Source organism: Syngnathus floridae, chromosome 1 (genome assembly GCF_059516105.1).
Source record: "Syngnathus floridae isolate MCC-2025c chromosome 1, RoL_Sflo_1.0, whole genome shotgun sequence".
Lineage (NCBI taxonomy): Eukaryota > Metazoa > Chordata > Actinopteri > Syngnathiformes > Syngnathidae > Syngnathus > Syngnathus floridae.
In genome coordinates this window covers 18,156,678-18,175,103 of record NC_142413.1, presented here as the reverse complement: position 1 = coordinate 18,175,103, position 18,426 = coordinate 18,156,678, and the positions used below count along the sequence as shown (strand labels likewise).

Genomic DNA, 18,426 nt, shown 5'->3' with positions numbered 1-18,426 from the left:
TGGTTTACGTTCGTATGAATGGGTGATTGAAGTACTGTTATTTCCCAGCTGTGTAGAGTAGCACTTTCCATGGAACTTAAAGAGTAAAATGTGTCTTTATAAAGCCTGTGAATGTTTGGGGAGATCATTGGATGCACAATTTTTTTGTGTGTATATTATTCTCAGTTGTATTTACAAATGATACTATCTGAACACTGGTGGTTGGCTGTACAGTACATTTTCAATTGGTAGACATACATCACCAAATATTATATTTCTAAAAGCTTCAGAACAATAAAAGGTTTTTAAGTGGTAAATATTCCAAATCGGACATCACTGGTCACAGCAATAGATTATCCAAACAGGACCATATATAGTTGTGGTTGGGTGCAAAATATAGCAACATATATTTACTTATTCATTTCACTATAGATATAAACCAACAATACTGTATACACGTTTTACACACTGGTCGTTCAAAACATGTTGCCGTTTTAATGTTCAGCAATAATTGGCCACACGATGTCGCACTAAGACCACAGATAAGTAAATGCATATCGCTCCTCGCTCGGGCGAGGTAAAACTGTCATTGGCTGCCGTTTTGACAGTCACTCGGGTTTCATTTGCCGAGAAGAACTGCTGTATTCGTCGGAGATTTTTGTTGGTGTCGGATATGCAAACACTGGAACTACATTACTAGTTGGATTGCTGTTTATTGTACAACAATGGGGACGGAGGATTTATGGATTTACATCGTTGCCATGCTTCTTTTTTGTGATTGCTCTGCTTCACAATTTTCTTACTCCATTTCCGAGGAGATGAACAAAGGCACGGTGGTGGGGAATATCGCAAAGGATTTGAACCTCAATTTGCAAGAGCTGCGCAACAGAGACCTGCGTATTGTTTCTAGTCACAGTAAGAAATATATTGAGGTCGATCTACGGACGGGGAACCTCTTTGTTAACGACAGAATAGACAGGGAGGAGCTTTGTCCCGGCGCGGCGCAATGCTTTGTGAGAATACAGGCAGTGCTGAGCGACCCGATGAGTGTGCACCGCGTTGACGTTCATGTTTTGGATGTGAACGACAACTCGCCGAAATTTGAGGAAGATTTACACATCTTAAAGATATCTGAATCCGTAGCACCTGGTGAAAGATATTTCCTCCCTGAAGCAGTGGATTTAGATACAGGAGGCAATTCAGTAAAGACGTACACATTGAGTCCAAGTGAATATTTTACGCTGGATGTGCAGAATGGTGGCGAACACGGCGTGTCTGCTGAGCTGGTGCTGCACAAAGCGTTAGATCGAGAGAAACAGCCTATTCATGAACTCACTCTTACTGCTTTAGATGGAGGAAAGCCTATTAGATCGGGCGTATTGCATATCAAAGTAGTAGTCATGGATGTAAATGATAACACTCCTGTTTTTAGCAAGTCACTTTATAAAGTTCGTGTGAGTGAAAACGCAGCGCAGGGCTCAGTTGTAATTAAATTAAATGCAACTGATTTAGACGAAGGAATGAACAGTAAGATTGTGTATTCCTTGATTAAACGAGGCAATAATGAAAACATTTTTGATTTAAATGCAGAAACGGGAGAAATCGCCGTAAAAGATAGATTAGATTTTGAAGAGACTCCTGCTTATGAAGTCAGGATTCAAGCAATGGATCAAGGCCCTGTTCCTCGTAGTGCACATGCTAAATTGCTGATAGAAATAATAGATGTGAATGACAATGCCCCTGAAATAACGGTGACGTCACTGATGACGCCTGTAAAAGAAAACGCAGAATTGGGCACAATTGTTGCTTTGGTCACAGTGAGTGATAAGGATGGTGGAAACAACGGTGTAACCATCTGTAAGGTGGTTGGATCTGTTCCCTTTAAACTGAAGTCTAATTATAAAAATGATTATTCTTTAGTAGTTGATGGAGCACTAGACAGAGAAAACGTCTCTCTTCATAATGTCTCCATCTTAGCCACAGATGAAGGAAGTCCCCCTCTGTCCACTAAAAGGATCATTACTGTTCATGTTTCTGATGTTAACGATAATGCACCTCGTTTTATGGAACCTGTTATGAATGTGTATGTCAAAGAAAATACCCCAAGTGGATATTCGCTTTGTTCAATAAGTGCAGTTGATCCTGATTTAGATGCAAATGCAAAAGTTTCATACGCGTTGTTAGATAATTCTCCAAAGAATATTCCAATTTCATCACTCCTTAACATCAACCCAGAGAGTGGAGACATTGTCAGTTTACAATCTTTTGACTATGAGAAGTTAAAGACGTTTCATTTTAAAGTTCAGGCCACAGACTCTGGTGTTCCTCCGCTCAGCAGCAACGTGACTGTAAACGTTTTTATTCTTGATGAGAACGACAACAGCCCTTCGATTTTGGCTCCCTATTCTGAGCATGGCTCCGTCAACAGCGAGAGCATCCCGTATTCTGCTGAGGCGGGATACTTTGTGGCCAAGATCAGGGCAGTGGATGCAGACTCTGGCTACAATGCGTTGCTCTCCTATCACTTGTCTGAGCCCAAAGGCAACAACAACCTCTTCCGGATCGGAACCAGCACCGGGGAGATTCGCACCAAGAGGCGAATGAGTGACAATGACCTGAAAAGTCACCCCTTGGTGGTGTCGGTGTGTGATAACGGAGAAGCCTCCCTGTCAGCGACTGTGTCTCTTGATGTGGTGGTGCTTGAAAGCACAGCTGACATCCACCACACTCAGTTCAGACACGTGCCCATCAAGGAGGAGAACTTCTCTGACTTGCACTTGTACTTGCTCATCGCCATTGTGGCCGTGTCGCTGGTCTTTTTGCTCAGCCTGGTCACTTTAGTGGTCTTCAAATGCCACAGACAGACAGACGGACATTTCGACAGGTACGGCGCCCCGATGATCACCACCCACCCTGATGGGAGCTGGTCTTACTCCAAAGCAACTCAGCAGTACGACGTGTGCTTCAGCTCAGACACCCTCAAGAGTGACATGGTGGTTTTTCCCACGCCCTTTCCGCCTGTAGAAGCAGAACTGATTAGTATTAATGGAGGGGACACCTTTACCAGGACTCAAACTCTTCCTAACACTGAGAAGGTAGGCTGACAGTTTATATTTTTGTGTTCTTTAATTTTTAATGAGATTAAAGCCTGAACTATCATTTGTTTTCCGGAGTGGGGGGTGACAAACATACTTAAAGTCTCTTGTTTAACTCATAGATATGTGGTTAAAGCAAATGGTATACAATGAGCAAATAATGAGGACCACTCACAAATGGAGGAATGCATGTTTTACTTCTGTAGTTTTCGCTCTATGTTGGGCCATAGTGCTGCTATTTGCCCTGTTGGTGTTGGTGTAAGACGAAGTCCTTTTGTGTTCCCTCTAATACTGACCAATTGTGGTTGTATATGTGGTGCTGACAACTTTACTTCATATAGATACCCATTTTGTATTGGGTTGTAAAAAAAAAACCAAAAAAAAAACAGCAACTCTAAAATGTCACTATCCGTGGTGCTGAACAGTATGGTTACGCACGTTCATCCATGGGCATCGTGTATCAGATTAAGTAACCAGCCATCAATTATGTGTATATAAACTGCTTATCCGGTGCTGAGGGGAGTGTTAGCCTATCCTAATTTTGGTGATAAAGGTAGACACGACCCCCGGATTGGTCGCCATCAATAATCACAAGTCGAATGTAAAAACAGATCACCATTGAGATCAACAGTCACAGTCATGCTGTCACTAAACGGGAACTGCACACTGTGCATGAAAGTGGGCCGGATTCATGTCAGCTATATAATGAAAGGTAGAAAATAATATTTATACTTTTGCTGTATAGTGCTTGAAAACATGTTACAATAACTTTACAGTAAATTATGAGATTTTACATTTTCTAGCGTTATTAGGTGTCAGGCCTATTTATGTGATTTTTTTAAAGGTATTTTTTACTCTTAGGACATTCTTTTTTCGCGGTGTCAAACATGATAGACTTACCTTAATTTCACCACAAGGGGTCGCAGGAGACCGTAAATTTGAATACCTTGACGAGACGGCCCCCTCAACTATATAACTCTGCCCTGTACCGAAAAAAAAAGAAAAAGAAATCGTCATGCGCAGAAGGCGCACGGGAACGCACGACAACCTCACAACAGTAATGCTGAAAAGGATTACATTTTCTTAATGTGGACGTATGATACACGGCGGCTTGTTAATTTTGCTGCATTGACGATGAGGATGCGTCAACAAAGACACAGTTACTGGATTTACTTTGCTTTGCTTTGTTTTCATGGCTCGTCCGCTTCGCAATTGTCCTACTCCGTTAACGAGGAGGCGAACAAAGGCTTCGTGGTGGGCAACATTGCCAAGGATTTAAACCTCAACGTGCATGAATTGGACACCAGAGATCTGCGTGTGGTTTCCAGCTACAGTAAAGAGTATTTCAACGTTAATTTACAGAGCGGTAACTTATTTGTGAAAGAAAGAATAGACAGGGAGGAGCTCTGTCCGAACGTGGCAAAATGCATGTTGAGGATACAAGCTGTGTTAAACAATCCGATGACGGCACACCGCATTGAGATCATTATTTTAGATGTAAATGACAATTCACCAGCTTTTATAGAAAATGCATACACTTTGGACATTTCTGAATCAGCTTTACCGGGGGAGCGATACTTCCTACCAGTGGCTGTGGACGCAGACTTGGGCACTAATTCAGTGAGGAGCTATAAGATAAGTTACAATGAATATTTTACGCTGGATGTGCAGAGCGGAGGTGACCACGGTGTTTCTGCAGAATTGGTGCTGCACAAATCTTTAGATCGAGAAAAACAATCATTTGTTACGCTCACGCTCACCGCTGTCGACGGGGGTAAACCTTCCAAATCTGGCTCGTTGCAAATACGCGTAAATGTGCTCGATGTTAACGACAACGTGCCCACGTTTAGTAAGTCGCTTTATAAAGTGCGTTTGAGCGAAGATGCCGCGCAGGGCTCAGTCGTGATTAAATTAAATGCAACGGATTTAGACGACGGCATGAACAGTAAGATCACGTATTCCTTTATTAAACGAGGTAACAATGATCCTTCAAATGTTTTCAATCTAAATTCAGAAACGGGAGAAATCACAGTAAAAGGTACTTTAAATTATGAAGAGACTCCCGCTTATGAAGTCAGGATTCAAGCAATTGATCAAGGCCTTTCTCCTCGTAGTGCAAATGCTAAACTGCTCATAGAGATAGTAGATGTGAATGATAATGCCCCTGAAATAACAGTGACGTCACTGATGACGCCTGTAAAAGAAAACGCAGAATTGGGGACAATTGTCGCTTTGATTACAGTGAGTGATAAGGATGGTGGGAACAACGGTGTAACCGACTGTAAGGTTATTGGATCTGTTCCCTTTAAACTGAAATCTAACTACAACAATGATTATTCTTTAGTAGTTGATGGAGCACTAGACAGAGAAAACGTCTCTCTTTATAATGTCTCCATCTTAGCCACAGATGAAGGAAGTCCACCTCTGTCCACTAAAAGGATCATTACTGTTCATGTTTCTGATGTTAACGATAATGCACCTCGTTTTATTGAACCTGTTATGAACGTGTACGTCAAAGAAAATACCCCAAGTGGATATTCGCTTTGTTCCATAAATGCAGTTGATCCTGATTTGGATGCAAATGCAAAAGTTTCATATGCGTTGTTAGATAATGCTCCAAGGAATATTCCAATTCCGTCACTCCTTAACATCAACTCGGAGAGTGGAGACATTGTCAGTTTGCAATCTTTTGACTATGAGCAGTTAAAGACGTTTCAATTTAAAGTTCAGGCCACAGACTCTGGTGTTCCTCCGCTCAGCAGCAACGTGACTGTCAACGTTTTTATTCTTGATGAGAATGACAACAGCCCTTCAATTTTGGCTCCCTATTCTGAGCATGGCTCCGTCAACAGTGAGAGCATCCCCTATTCTGCTGAGGCGGGATACTTTGTGGCCAAGATCAGGGCAGTGGATGCAGACTCTGGCTACAATGCGCTGCTCTCCTATCATCTGTCTGAGCCCAAAGGCAACAACAACCTCTTCCGGATCGGAACCAGCACCGGGGAGATTCGCACCAAGAGACGAATGAGTGACAATGACCTAAAAAGTCACCCCTTGTTGGTGTCGGTGTGTGATAACGGAGAAGCCCCCCTGTCAGCAACTGTGTCTCTTGATGTGGTGGTGCTTGAAAGCACAGCTGAGATCCACCACACTCAGTTCAGACACGTGCCCATCAAGGAGGAGAGCTTCTCCGACTTGCACTTGTACCTGCTCATCGCCATTGTGGCCGTGTCGCTGGTCTTTCTGCTCAGCTTGGTCACTTTAGTGGTCTTCAGATGCCATAGACAGACAGACGGACATTTCGACAGGTACGGCGCCCCGATGATCACCACCCACCCTGACGGGAGCTGGTCTTACTCCAAAGCGACTCAGCAGTACGACGTGTGCTTCAGCTCAGACACGCTCAAGAGTGACATGGTAGTTTTCCCCACGCCCTTTCCGCCGGTAGAAGCAGAACTGATTAGTATTAATGGAGGGGACACCTTTACCAGGACTCAAACTCTTCCTAACACTGAGAAGGTAGGCTGACAGTTTGTATTTATTTGTTTCTTAATTTTGAAGAGATGTGAAGCCTGAATTATCATTTTTTGGCGGGGGGGCAAACATATACTCACAGTCTCTTGGTCAACTCAAACAAAGATATGTTTTTAAAGCAAATGTTATACAAATAGCAAGTAATGAGGACCACTCCCAAGTGGACGAATCCGTGGTTTTCTCCTGCAGTTTTCGCTTCATGTTGGGCCGTAGTGCTGCTATACGGCCTGCCGGTGTTGGTTTAAGACGAAGGCCTTGTGTGTTCCCTCTAATACTAAAAGCTGAAACTAAAAGCTAAACTTTTACTCTACTTCATATAGCCACACATTTTGTATTTGGCTGTTAAAAAAAAAAAAAGCAAGTCTGAAATGTCACTATCCGTGGTTCTGAACCTTATGGTTATGCACGTTCATGCATGGGTATCATCAGATTAAGAAACCGGCCATCAATTATATGTATATATACTGCTTATCCAGTTTAGAGCCGAGGAGAGTGTTGGCCTATGTTAAATTTGGCGAGAAAGATGGACCACGACCCCCGGATTGGTCACCATCTTTCACAGGTTATATGTAGAAACAGATCACCATTCACAGTCAGTCACATTCATACTGTCACTAAATGGCAACTGCACACCGGCTGCATGACAGTCAGGCAGATTCATGTCAGCAACTATTTAATGAGGGTAGAAAATTATCTTTATACTCTTGCTGTGTAGTGTTTTAAAAGCATGTTCCAATAACTTTACAGTGAATTATGAGATTTTACATTTTCTAGCGTTATCAGGTGTCAGGCCTATTCATGTGATTTTTTAAAGGTAATTTTTGCTCATAGGACATTGTTTTTGCGTGGTGTCAGCTATGATAGATTTACCTTAATTTCACCACACGGGGTCGTAGGAGACCGTAAATTTGATACCTTGACGAGACGGCCCCTCAACCATCCAACGCTGCCCTGTACGGGAAAAAAAAGAAGAAAGAAATCGTCATGCGCAGAAGGCGCACGGGAACACACGGCAACCTCCCAACAGTAATGCTAAAAAGGATTACATTTTCTCAATGTGGATGTATGATGGACGGCGGTCTGTTAATTTTGCTGCATTGACGATGAGGATGCGTCAACAAAGGCACAGTTACTGGATTTTCTTTGCTTTGCTTTGTTTTCATGGCTCGTCCGCTTCGCAATTGTCCTACTCCGTTAACGAGGAGGCGAACAAAGGCTTTGTGGTGGGCAACATCGCCAAGGATTTAAACCTCAATATGCATGAATTGGACACCAGAGATCTGCGTGTGGTTTCCAGCTACAGTAAAGAGTATTTCAACGTTAATTTACAGAGCGGTAACTTATTTGTGAAAGAAAGAATAGACAGGGAGGAGCTCTGTCCGAACGTGGCAAAATGTATGTTGAGGATACAAGCTGTGTTAAACAATCCGATGACGGCACACCGCATTGAGATCATTATTTTAGATATAAATGACAATTCGCCAGCGTTTATAGAAAACGCATACACTTTGAACATTTCTGAATCAGCTTTACCGGGGGAGCGGTACCTCCTCCCGGTGGCTGTGGACGCAGACTTAGGCAGTAATTCCGTGAGTAGCTATAAGATAAACAATAATGAACATTTTACGCTGGATGTGCAGAGCGGAGGAGACCATGGTGTGTCTGCAGAATTGGTACTGCGCCAATCTTTAGATCGAGAAAAACAATCATTTGTTACGCTCGCGCTCACCGCTGTCGACGGGGGCAAACCTCCGAAATCTGGCTCGTTGCAAATACGCGTGAATGTGCTCGATGTTAACGACAACGTGCCCACGTTTAGTAAGTCGCTTTATAAAGTGCGTCTGAGCGAAGATGCCGCGCAGGGCTCAGTCGTGATTAAATTAAATGCAACTGATTTAGACGACGGCATGAACAGTAAGATCACGTATTCCTTTATTAAACGAGGCAACAATGATCCATCAAATGTTTTTAATCTAAATGCTGAAACGGGGGAAATCACTGTGAAAGGCACTTTAAATTATGAAGAGACTCCTGCTTATGAAGTCAGGATACAAGCAATGGATCAAGGCCCTGTTCCTCGTAGTGCACATGCTAAATTGCTGATAGAAATAATAGATGTGAATGACAATGCCCCTGAAATAACGGTGACGTCACTGATGACGCCTGTAAAAGAAAACGCAGAATTGGGCACAATTGTTGCTTTGGTCACAGTGAGTGATAAGGATGGTGGGAACAACGGTGTAACCAACTGTGAGGTTGTTGGATCTGTTCCCTTTAAACTGAAATCTAACTACAAAAATGATTATTCTTTAGTAGTTGATGGAGCACTAGACAGAGAAAACGTCTCTCTTTATAATGTCTCCATCCTAGCCACAGATGAAGGAAGTCCCCCTCTGTCCACTAAAAGGATCATTACTGTTCATGTTTCTGATGTTAACGATAATGCACCTCGTTTTATGGAACCTGTTATGAATGTGTATGTCAAAGAAAATACCCCAAGTGGATATTCGCTCTGTTCCATAAATGCAGTTGATCCTGATTTGGACGTAAATGCAAAAGTTTCATACATGTTGTTAGATAATGCTCCAAGGAATATTCCAATTCCATCACTCCTTAACATCAACTCAGAGAGTGGAGACATTGTCAGTTTGCAATCTTTTGACTATGAGCAGTTAAAGACGTTTCAGTTTAAAGTTCAGGCCACAGACTCTGGTGTTCCTCCACTCAGCAGCAACGTGACTGTCAATGTTTTTATCTTGGATGAGAATGACAACAGTCCAGCCATTTTGGCTCCCTATTCTGAGCATGGTTCCGTCAACAGCGAGACCATCCCCTATTCTGCTGAGGCGGGATACTTTGTGGCCAAGATCAGGGCAGTGGATGCAGACTCTGGCTACAACGCACTGCTGTCCTATCACCTGTCTGAGCCCAAAGGCAACAACAACCTCTTCCGGATTGGAACCAGCACCGGGGAGATTCGCACCAAGAGAAGAATGAGTGACAATGACCTGAAAAGTCACCCCTTGTTGGTGTCGGTGTGTGATAACGGAGAAGCCCCCCTGTCAGCAACTGTGTCTCTTGACGTGGTGGTGCTTGAAAGCACAGCTGACATCCACCACACTCAGTTCAGACACGTGCCCATCAAGGAGGAGAGCTTCTCCGACTTGCACTTGTACCTGCTCATCGCCATTGTGGCCGTGTCGCTGGTCTTTCTGCTCAGCTTGGTCACTTTAGTGGTCTTCAGATGCCACAGACAGACAGACGGACATTTCGAAAGGTACGGCGCCCCGATGATCACCACCCACCCTGACGGCAGCTGGTCTTATTCCAAAGCGACTCAGCAGTATGACGTGTGCTTCAGCTCAGACACGCTCAAGAGTGACATGGTGGTATTTCCCACGCCCTTTCCGCCTGTAGAAGCAGAACTGATCAGTATTAACGGAGGAGACACCTTTACCAGGACTCAAACTCTTCCTAACACTGAAAAGGTAGGCTGACAATTATTTTATGCTCTCAAGTTGACTGGCTGTTTGTTGCAAGGAACGTTTATAGCTGATTATATACTAAAGCAAATAAAAACAAACATTATGTATACGTTAACATTAATGTGATAATATCTTGGTCAAGTAGAACATGTCTGGAAGGGCTTGGGAAATAGTTTGCAAGGAAAGCATAAACAATGTAAATCACTCCGTTGATGGAGTGATCAGTGTGGTTTTGTACATAGTTTGCACTTTGTTGGATTTAATAGTGCAGTAGTACTGAACCCCCAGCGTTGGTTTAAATAGTTGACACTTTGTGTGTTCCCAGTAATTTTGGCGACACTTGCTAAACTTGCATTATTTATTTCACATGGTAGGTCGATTACTTTCCCATTTACAGAAGCGTTCAACTGCCAGTGTGGAGTAAACATTGATTTATGACAGGAAAAATATGTTGAAATACTGCAGACATAATTATAGATTTATAAAAATGAGAAATAAACTATGTTTACTGACCCAATTTTTGAACGTATTGGTATAATATAGGTCAGATGCTTACAAAGCGTTTTTCTAAATTGGCGCATGCGCAAATCAATAACCCGTGGCATGGTGGGAAAGAATGCCGAACTGAAATCATTAACTTCGGACATAATACATCGTAAAAATTACAGAAAATGGCTACTTAGCTAATTTTTGAATGAATTGGTCTTATTTAGGCTAAAAGAGATAAAATGTATTTCCTGTTAAAAATGCATGCGCAAGTCAATACCCCGTGGCATTACGGGAAGTTTTGGGCATTTAATCTACAACTTTACGTTTGAACGCATTTGTAAATACGTTCAAATATATCTGCAACGTAAGTTGCAAATGCATTTAAACGTATTTACAATCATTTGTTTACTCGACACTTGCAGTTTTGCGTTTCTGTACTGTTTGGGGGTGAACACAGCAACTCTAAATGCCGCTGTCCGTTGTGCTGAAAACCACGGAGATGCGCTTTTTGGGGGTCCTCATATCATTTATTAGCTCAAGTATCCATCGATCCATTTTGTATACTGCTTGTCTGGTTCCAGGCTGTAGAATGTCATTGGAGCCTATCTTCGGGCGAAAGGTGGACCACGTCCCGGACTGGTCAGTCACGAGGGCAGAGAAACAGACAACTATTTGCAGTCAGCCACATTCACACTGTCACTTGAGTGGGAACTCCACACTGCCTGTGTGGAAGCTAGGCGAGTGAACATTCAAACCATTGGCGACTTCACGTTCAGCATTATTACACATTGTACTGTTAGTATTAATAGTAGAGTTTATATAACGTGTACTATTCGGTGTTTGCTGTTTTGTTGGCTTGATTCATGTCAGAGCCACCATAACATATTTATAGAAAATATTAGTGTTGTTGTTTTCGAACGCTCTAAGAATAGCATTATACCTTTTAAAGGGAAAACGGGATTCCGCATATCCTAGCGTTATCAGATGTCAGGCCAAAAATCTGAATTTTTCTTAAAAAGGTTTTTGTTGTTGCTGTTGGTCGTAGGCAATTTTGCATGTTCAGTGATTGTCATGAGACTTGCCTTAAATTCACCACACGGGGTCGCACGAGACCGTAGATACGAATGTGGTGATTTGGTGACCCACTCAATAGTTCTACTCCGCCCTGCTCCGGCAAAAAGAAATCGTCATCAGCCAACAGTTCATGCGCATGAGGGGCACAAAGACGCACAGTTACCTAGCTTCAGTAATGCATTGGAGTAAAATTTCTCCCTGTGGATGAATAATAGACGGCATTCTATTTATTTTTGCTGCATCGACAATGAGGATGCGTCAACAAAGATACAATTTCTGGATTTACTTTGCTTTGCTTTTTTGTGTTTACGGCCCGTCCTCTTCGCAATTGTCTTATTCCGTTAACGAGGAAGCGAACAAAGGCTTTGTTGTGGGCAACATCGCCAAGGATTTAAACCTCAACGTGCATGAATTGGACACCAGAGATCTGCGTGTGGTTTCCAGCTACAGTAAAGAGTATTTCAATGTAAATTTACAGAGCGGTAACTTATTTGTGAAAGAAAGAATAGACAGGGAGGAGCTCTGTCCAAACGTGGCAAAATGTATGTTGAGGATACAAGCTGTGTTAAACAACCCGATGACGGCACACCGCATTGAGATCATTATTTTGGATATAAATGACAATTCGCCAGCTTTTATAGAAAATGCATACTCGTTAGACATTTTTGAATCTGCTTTACCGGGGGAGCGATATTTTCTCCCGGTGGCTGCGGACGCAGACTTTGGCAGTAATTCAGTGAGGAGCTATAAGCTAAGCAACAATGAACATTTTACACTGGATGTGCAGAGCGGAGGTGACCATGGTGTGTCTGCAGAATTGGTACTGCAAAAGTCCTTAGATCGAGAAAAACAATCACTCATTACACTCACGCTCACCGCTGTCGACGGGGGTAAACCTCCCAAATCTGGCTCGTTGCAGATACGCGTGAATGTGCTCGATGTCAACGACAATATGCCCACGTTTAGTAAGTCACTTTATAAAGTGCGTCTGAGCGAAGATGCCGCGCAGGGCTCAGTCGTGATTAAATTAAATGCAACAGATATGGACGAAGGCATGAACAGTAAGATCACATATTCGATCATAAAAATGAGCCAAAATGATCCATCAAATGTTTTTAATCTAAATACAGAAACGGGAGAAATCACTGTAAAAGGTCCTTTAAATTATGAAGAGACTCCTGCTTACGAAGTCAGGATTCAAGCAATGGATCAAGGCCCTGTTCCTCGTAGTGCAAATGCTAAACTGCTCATAGAGATAGTAGATGTGAATGACAATGCCCCTGAAATAACAGTGACATCACTGATGACGCCTGTAAAAGAAAACGCAGAATTGGGCACAATTGTTGCTTTGGTTACAGTGAGTGATAAAGATGGTGGGAACAACGGTGTAACGGAATGTAAGGTTGTTGGATCTGTTCCCTTTAAACTGAAATCTAACTACAAAAATGATTATTCTTTAGTAGTTGATGGAGCACTAGACAGAGAAAACGTCTTTCTTTATAATGTCTCCATCTTAGCCACAGATGACGGAAGTCCACCTCTGTCCACTAGAAGAATCATTACTGTTCATGTTTCTGATGTTAACGATAATGCACCTCGTTTTATGGAACCTGTTATTAATTTGTACGTCAAAGAAAATACCCCAAGTGGATATTCGCTTTGTTCCATAAATGCAGTTGATCCTGATTTGAATGCAAATGCAAAAGTTTCATACGCGTTGTTAGATAACGCTCACAGAAATATTCCAATTTCGTCACTCCTTAACATCAACTCAGAGAGTGGAGACATTGTCAGTTTGCAATCTTTTGACTATGAGAAGTTAAAGATGTTTCAGTTCAAAGTTCAGGCCACAGACTCTGGTGTTCCTCCACTCAGCAGCAACGTGACTGTAAATGTTTTTATCCTGGATGAGAACGACAACAGTCCGACCATTTTGGCTCCCTATTCTGAGCATGGTTCCGTCAACAGCGAGAGCATCCCGTATTCTGCTGAGGCGGGATACTTTGTGGCCAAGATCAGGGCGGTGGATGCAGACTCTGGCTACAACGCATTGCTCTCCTATCACCTGTCTGAGCCCAAAGGCAGCAACAACCTCTTCCGAATCGGAACCAGCACTGGGGAGATTCGCACCAAAAGGCGAATGAGTGACAATGACCTGAAAAGTCATCCCTTGGTGGTGTCGGTGTGTGATAACGGCGAAGCCTCCCTGTCAGCCACTGTGTCTCTTGACGTGGTGGTGCTTGAAAGCACAGCTGACATCCACCACACTCAGTTCAGACACGTGCCCATCAAGGAGGAGAGCTTCTCCGACTTGCACTTGTACCTGCTCATCGCCATTGTGGCCGTGTCGCTGGTCTTCCTGCTCAGCCTGGTCACTTTAGTGGCCTTCAAATGCCACAGACAGACGGACGGACATTTTGACAGGTACGGCGCCCCGATGATCACCACTCACCCCGACGGGAGCTGGTCTTACTCCAAAGCGACTCAGCAGTACGACGTGTGCTTCAGCTCAGACACGCTCAAGAGTGACATGGTGGTTTTTCCCACACCTTTTCCGCCTGTAGAGGCAGAACTGATCAGTATTAACGGAGGAGACACTTTTACCAGGACTCAGACCTTACCTACCACTGAGAAGGTAGGCTTTAACATTTGGTGATTTTCTTTTTTATGGTTGCACTCAATCCGTAACTTTTGAACTGCATTCATTATTTAGAATTAGCAATGACTAAACAGGTTGGCTAGATATTTTGTATTTGAATCAGAAGCCATATATGCCAATGTATGTGATGCACATTGATGGTTTCGTTCTAGAAATGTGGCTCTTTCTTTCGCCATAGTAGTGTAGTGGTTGACATAGCTGTTTTTTTATGCACTTGTTGTGGGAGCAATTCAAAACCTGCTATTATCTGGTGACCAGTCAAGGGTAGAGTCTGCATTTTAATCTGCGTTTTACATCAAGTCAGCAGGGATAGACTACAGGCCTCCAGATAAACCATCAGGGAAAGGGACTTCTCTGTCCTTGGTGCTGAATGTTTTTTTAATGGGCAAAGTGCTTTCTTGATTTCCACTTAAACATCACTCGTCCTATGCCCAAGTACTGTATCACATGCTCTTGACGTGTATAAAAATATTGACACAAGTTACCAATCAGATAGTGGTTTTTTGATCAGATAGCAACGTTTTGGCTATAATCTGTGCCTAATCCCTTTGCTGAAATTAGGATAACCATGTCTTCATTTCTATGCAAAGTAATTTGTGTGGAACTTTATTATTTTGATGAGATTTTTTTTCTTAATTTACCTTTATATAGTTTCAAGATCTTTATATCTTTATACAGTTTCAAGATACACTTTACGGGTCTTTTAGAGTTTTGCATTTTGAACAGGATTGCGGTTTGTTTCACAATTCCATAATCTAATTCCTATATTTGCAAGAAAATATTTTTTAGATTTATTTAATTACCATTACTCTTTGGGAGTAGGCAGTTAATCAAATGTGAATGAAAACTGATAATTTCGTAATTTATAAGAGCAACATAACCGCTTCAACAAGTTCATACGTGTACTGTCTGCCTCGTATGAGGTCGCATGTTTATACCAAGTGTGAACGCTTGGGGTCGCATCAGACCACCACTTTGCTCACTGTCTCCGCGGTCCATTTTAACGTCATCAGACTGATCGTATTGCGTGCGCACCCCGAAAGATATTCGGAGGAGCAGGAGAATGGATGGCATTATGGACGATCGGGCGGTGTTCTGTGGATGAAACGCTGTGATTTTACTTGGGAATCCGTGGAAATGGCAATGGACATTGGACGCAAACATGCAAGCCTCTGCTGGCTCTTTTTTCTCGTTTTATGGCACTGCTGCGCTGCTCAGATTTCCTACTCAATTAACGAAGAGGTGGACAAAGGAACCGTGGTGGGCAACCTTGCGAAGGATTTAAATGTCAACGTGAGGGACTTGCAAACTCGGGATTTAAGTGTCGTGTCTTCTTACAGTAAGGAATATTTCAAGGCCAATTTTCGAACGGGGGAGCTTTATGTTGCCGAGAGAGTAGACCGCGAGGAGTTGTGTCCAAAGGCGATCAAATGTACTCTCAACTTAGAGGCCATACTGAGGAACCCCATGGCGCTTAATCGAATTGAAGTGGTGGTAGATGATTTAAACGACAACCCACCTCGTTTCGTGGAGGAGTCGCATTCAATTAACGTGTCTGAAATATCACCCGCAGGCGAGCATTTTTTACTTCCACTGGCGCTAGACGCTGATACTGCCGGAAACTCTGTAAAGACTTACAAGCTGAGCACAAATGAATATTTTTCTTTAGATGTGCAGGGCGGTGGAGAACAAAGTGTGTCTGCTGAGTTGGTGTTACTAAAAGCTTTAGATAGAGAAACACAAGCCACGCTAAAATTAACACTGACTGCCGTTGATGGAGGGAAACCCTCCAAAACGGGCACGTTACTGTTGCATGTAAATGTTCTGGATGTTAATGATAACACGCCTTCATTTAGTCAAGCGCTGTACAAGGCTCGCGTGAAAGAAAATGCGCCGCCTGGGTCTTTAGTGATTCAGTTAAGTGCTACAGATCTAGACGAAGGAGACAATGGGAGGCTAAGATTTGCTTTTGTTAAACGAGCACATTTTGACCCCGCGGACGTGTTTTTAGTAGATGCAGACACGGGTGAGATCACAGTAAAGGGCCGTTTGGACTATGAGGCGCAAGCAGCATATGATATTCATGTCCAGGCTACTGATAAAGGTTTGTCGCCTCGGAGAGCAAATGCGAAGCTATTGGTGGAAGTCCTCGACGTGAACGACAATGCTCCAGAAATTGTGGTGACGTCTCTCATGAACCCCATTAAAGAAAATGCTGAGATTGGAAGTGTCGTGGCTTTAGTGACTGTGACTGATAAAGATGGGGGGAAAAACGGCAACACTCAGTGTAAACTAAGTGGCTCTGCACCTTTTAAGCTTAATTCCAATTATAAAAACTATTATTCTCTCGTTGTGGATGGCTCACTTGATAGGGAGGAGTATTCATTTTACAATGTCACTCTTGTAGCAAATGATGAGGGGAGTCCTCCTCTATCTAGCACAAGCGTTATTGCCATTCAAGTGGCTGATGTTAATGACAACGCGCCACGTTTCTCTGAACCCATTATTAATATTTATGTCAAAGAAAACAGCCCTATGGGAGCAAGTATCCACAGAATAACCGCAATAGATTTGGATATGAATGTGAACGCAAGAGTAACGTATGCATTGTTGGGAGATGCAAATGGCATTCCAATAACATCAGTGATGAACATTAATTCAGAGAGTGGTGATCTAGTCAGTTTGCAGTCCTTTGACTATGAGAAGTTAAAGACATTTCAGTTTAAAGTTCAGGCCACAGACTCTGGTGCTCCTCCGCTCAGCAGCAACGTGACTGTCAACGTTTTTATTCTGGATGAGAATGACAACAATCCGGCCATTTTGGCTCCCTATTCTGAGCATGGCTCCGTCAACAGCGAGAGCATCCCCTATTCTGCTGAGGCAGGATACTTTGTGGCCAAGATCAGGGCAGTGGATGCAGACTCTGGCTACAATGCGCTGCTCTCCTATCACCTGTCTGAACCCAAAGGCAACAACAACCTCTTCCGGATCGGAACCAGCACCGGGGAGATTCGCACCAAGAGGCGAATGAGTGACAATGACCTGAAAAGTCACCCCTTGGTAGTGTCGGTGTGTGATAACGGAGAAGCCTCCCTGTCAGCGACTGTGTCTCTTGACGTGGTGGTGCTTGAAAGCACAGCTGACATCCACCACACTCAGTTCAGACACGTGCCCATCAAGGAGGAGAGCTTCTCTGACTTACACTTGTACCTGCTCATCGCCATTGTGGCCGTGTCGCTGGTCTTCCTGCTCAGTCTGGTCACTTTAGTGGCCTTCAGGTGCCACAGACAGACGGAGGGACATTTCGACAGGTACGGTGCCCCGATGATCACCACCCACCCTGACGGGAGCTGGTCTTACTCCAAAGCGACTCAGCAGTACGACGTGTGCTTCAGCTCAGACACGCTCAAGAGTGACATGGTGGTTTTTCCCACGCCTTTTCCGCCTGTAGAAGCAGAACTGATCAGTATTAATGGAGGAGACACTTTTACCAGGACTCAGACTTTACCTAACAGTGAGAAGGTAATGTAGATGGCACAAACCTGACAGGCCTAACCGACACATAGTAGTGTTTGTTTGTGATTTGTTGTATATGTTATCGTGTTTTTATTTGGTATTGAACAATCCAATTTGCTTCATTACCATTTTCTTTGGAATCATATGCATAGGCAAGGCTGTACTGGATCAATCTTTATGCATTAATGAAATAATAAATTGTGGTGATGGGTAGAGCAGTGACTCCCAACCAAGGAAAAGACGATATCAGGGGTTACGGTGACAAAATTTGAATTTCACTGAGCTTGTCAGAGAATTATTTATAAATCACACATTGTACTTGTTTTTCATTCTTATCTATGCCAGTGGTGTATTGTGGTCAGGTAGAACAATCTTAGATGCTCTCCCATTAGTTGACAGAATGTTCACTAAACCTTTTTTGCGATTCACACGACAAAGTGCTTGACTATATTTGGTTTTATGTTCAATAAAAAAAGGCCTAAATTTCCCTCTAAGTCCAATTGCGATTAAATTCAGACGATGTCATTAATTTAGTGTTTATACGTTTTGTTTCGTTGTTGTTGGTATGCTGGGAGGTTTTTTTTCCCAAAATAAG

At 43.0% G+C, this 18,426-nt stretch overlaps 1 protein-coding gene across 28 annotated transcripts in view; it reads left to right on the top strand.

Annotated features, from left to right (window-relative positions):
* LOC148404390 (protocadherin alpha-C2-like) overlaps positions 1-18,426 on the top strand; it is a 135,679-nt gene that overhangs the window by 93,148 nt on the left and 24,105 nt on the right. The window contains exon 1 of one of the 28 annotated variants that reach the window (XM_088380678.1): positions 304-3,074. The exons of 23 other annotated variants lie outside the window; for them this stretch is intronic. In XM_088380678.1, the coding sequence (XP_088236804.1) occupies positions 705-3,074 (2,370 nt within the window). In that variant the 5' untranslated portion in view covers positions 304-704. Of the gene's footprint in view, positions 1-303; positions 3,075-3,925; positions 6,594-7,102; positions 10,097-11,412; positions 14,292-15,230; positions 17,838-18,426 lie in introns of those variants that run through there. 4 more of the 28 variants (XM_088380591.1, XM_088380600.1, XM_088380631.1 and 1 more) reach the window with 4 other exon arrangements.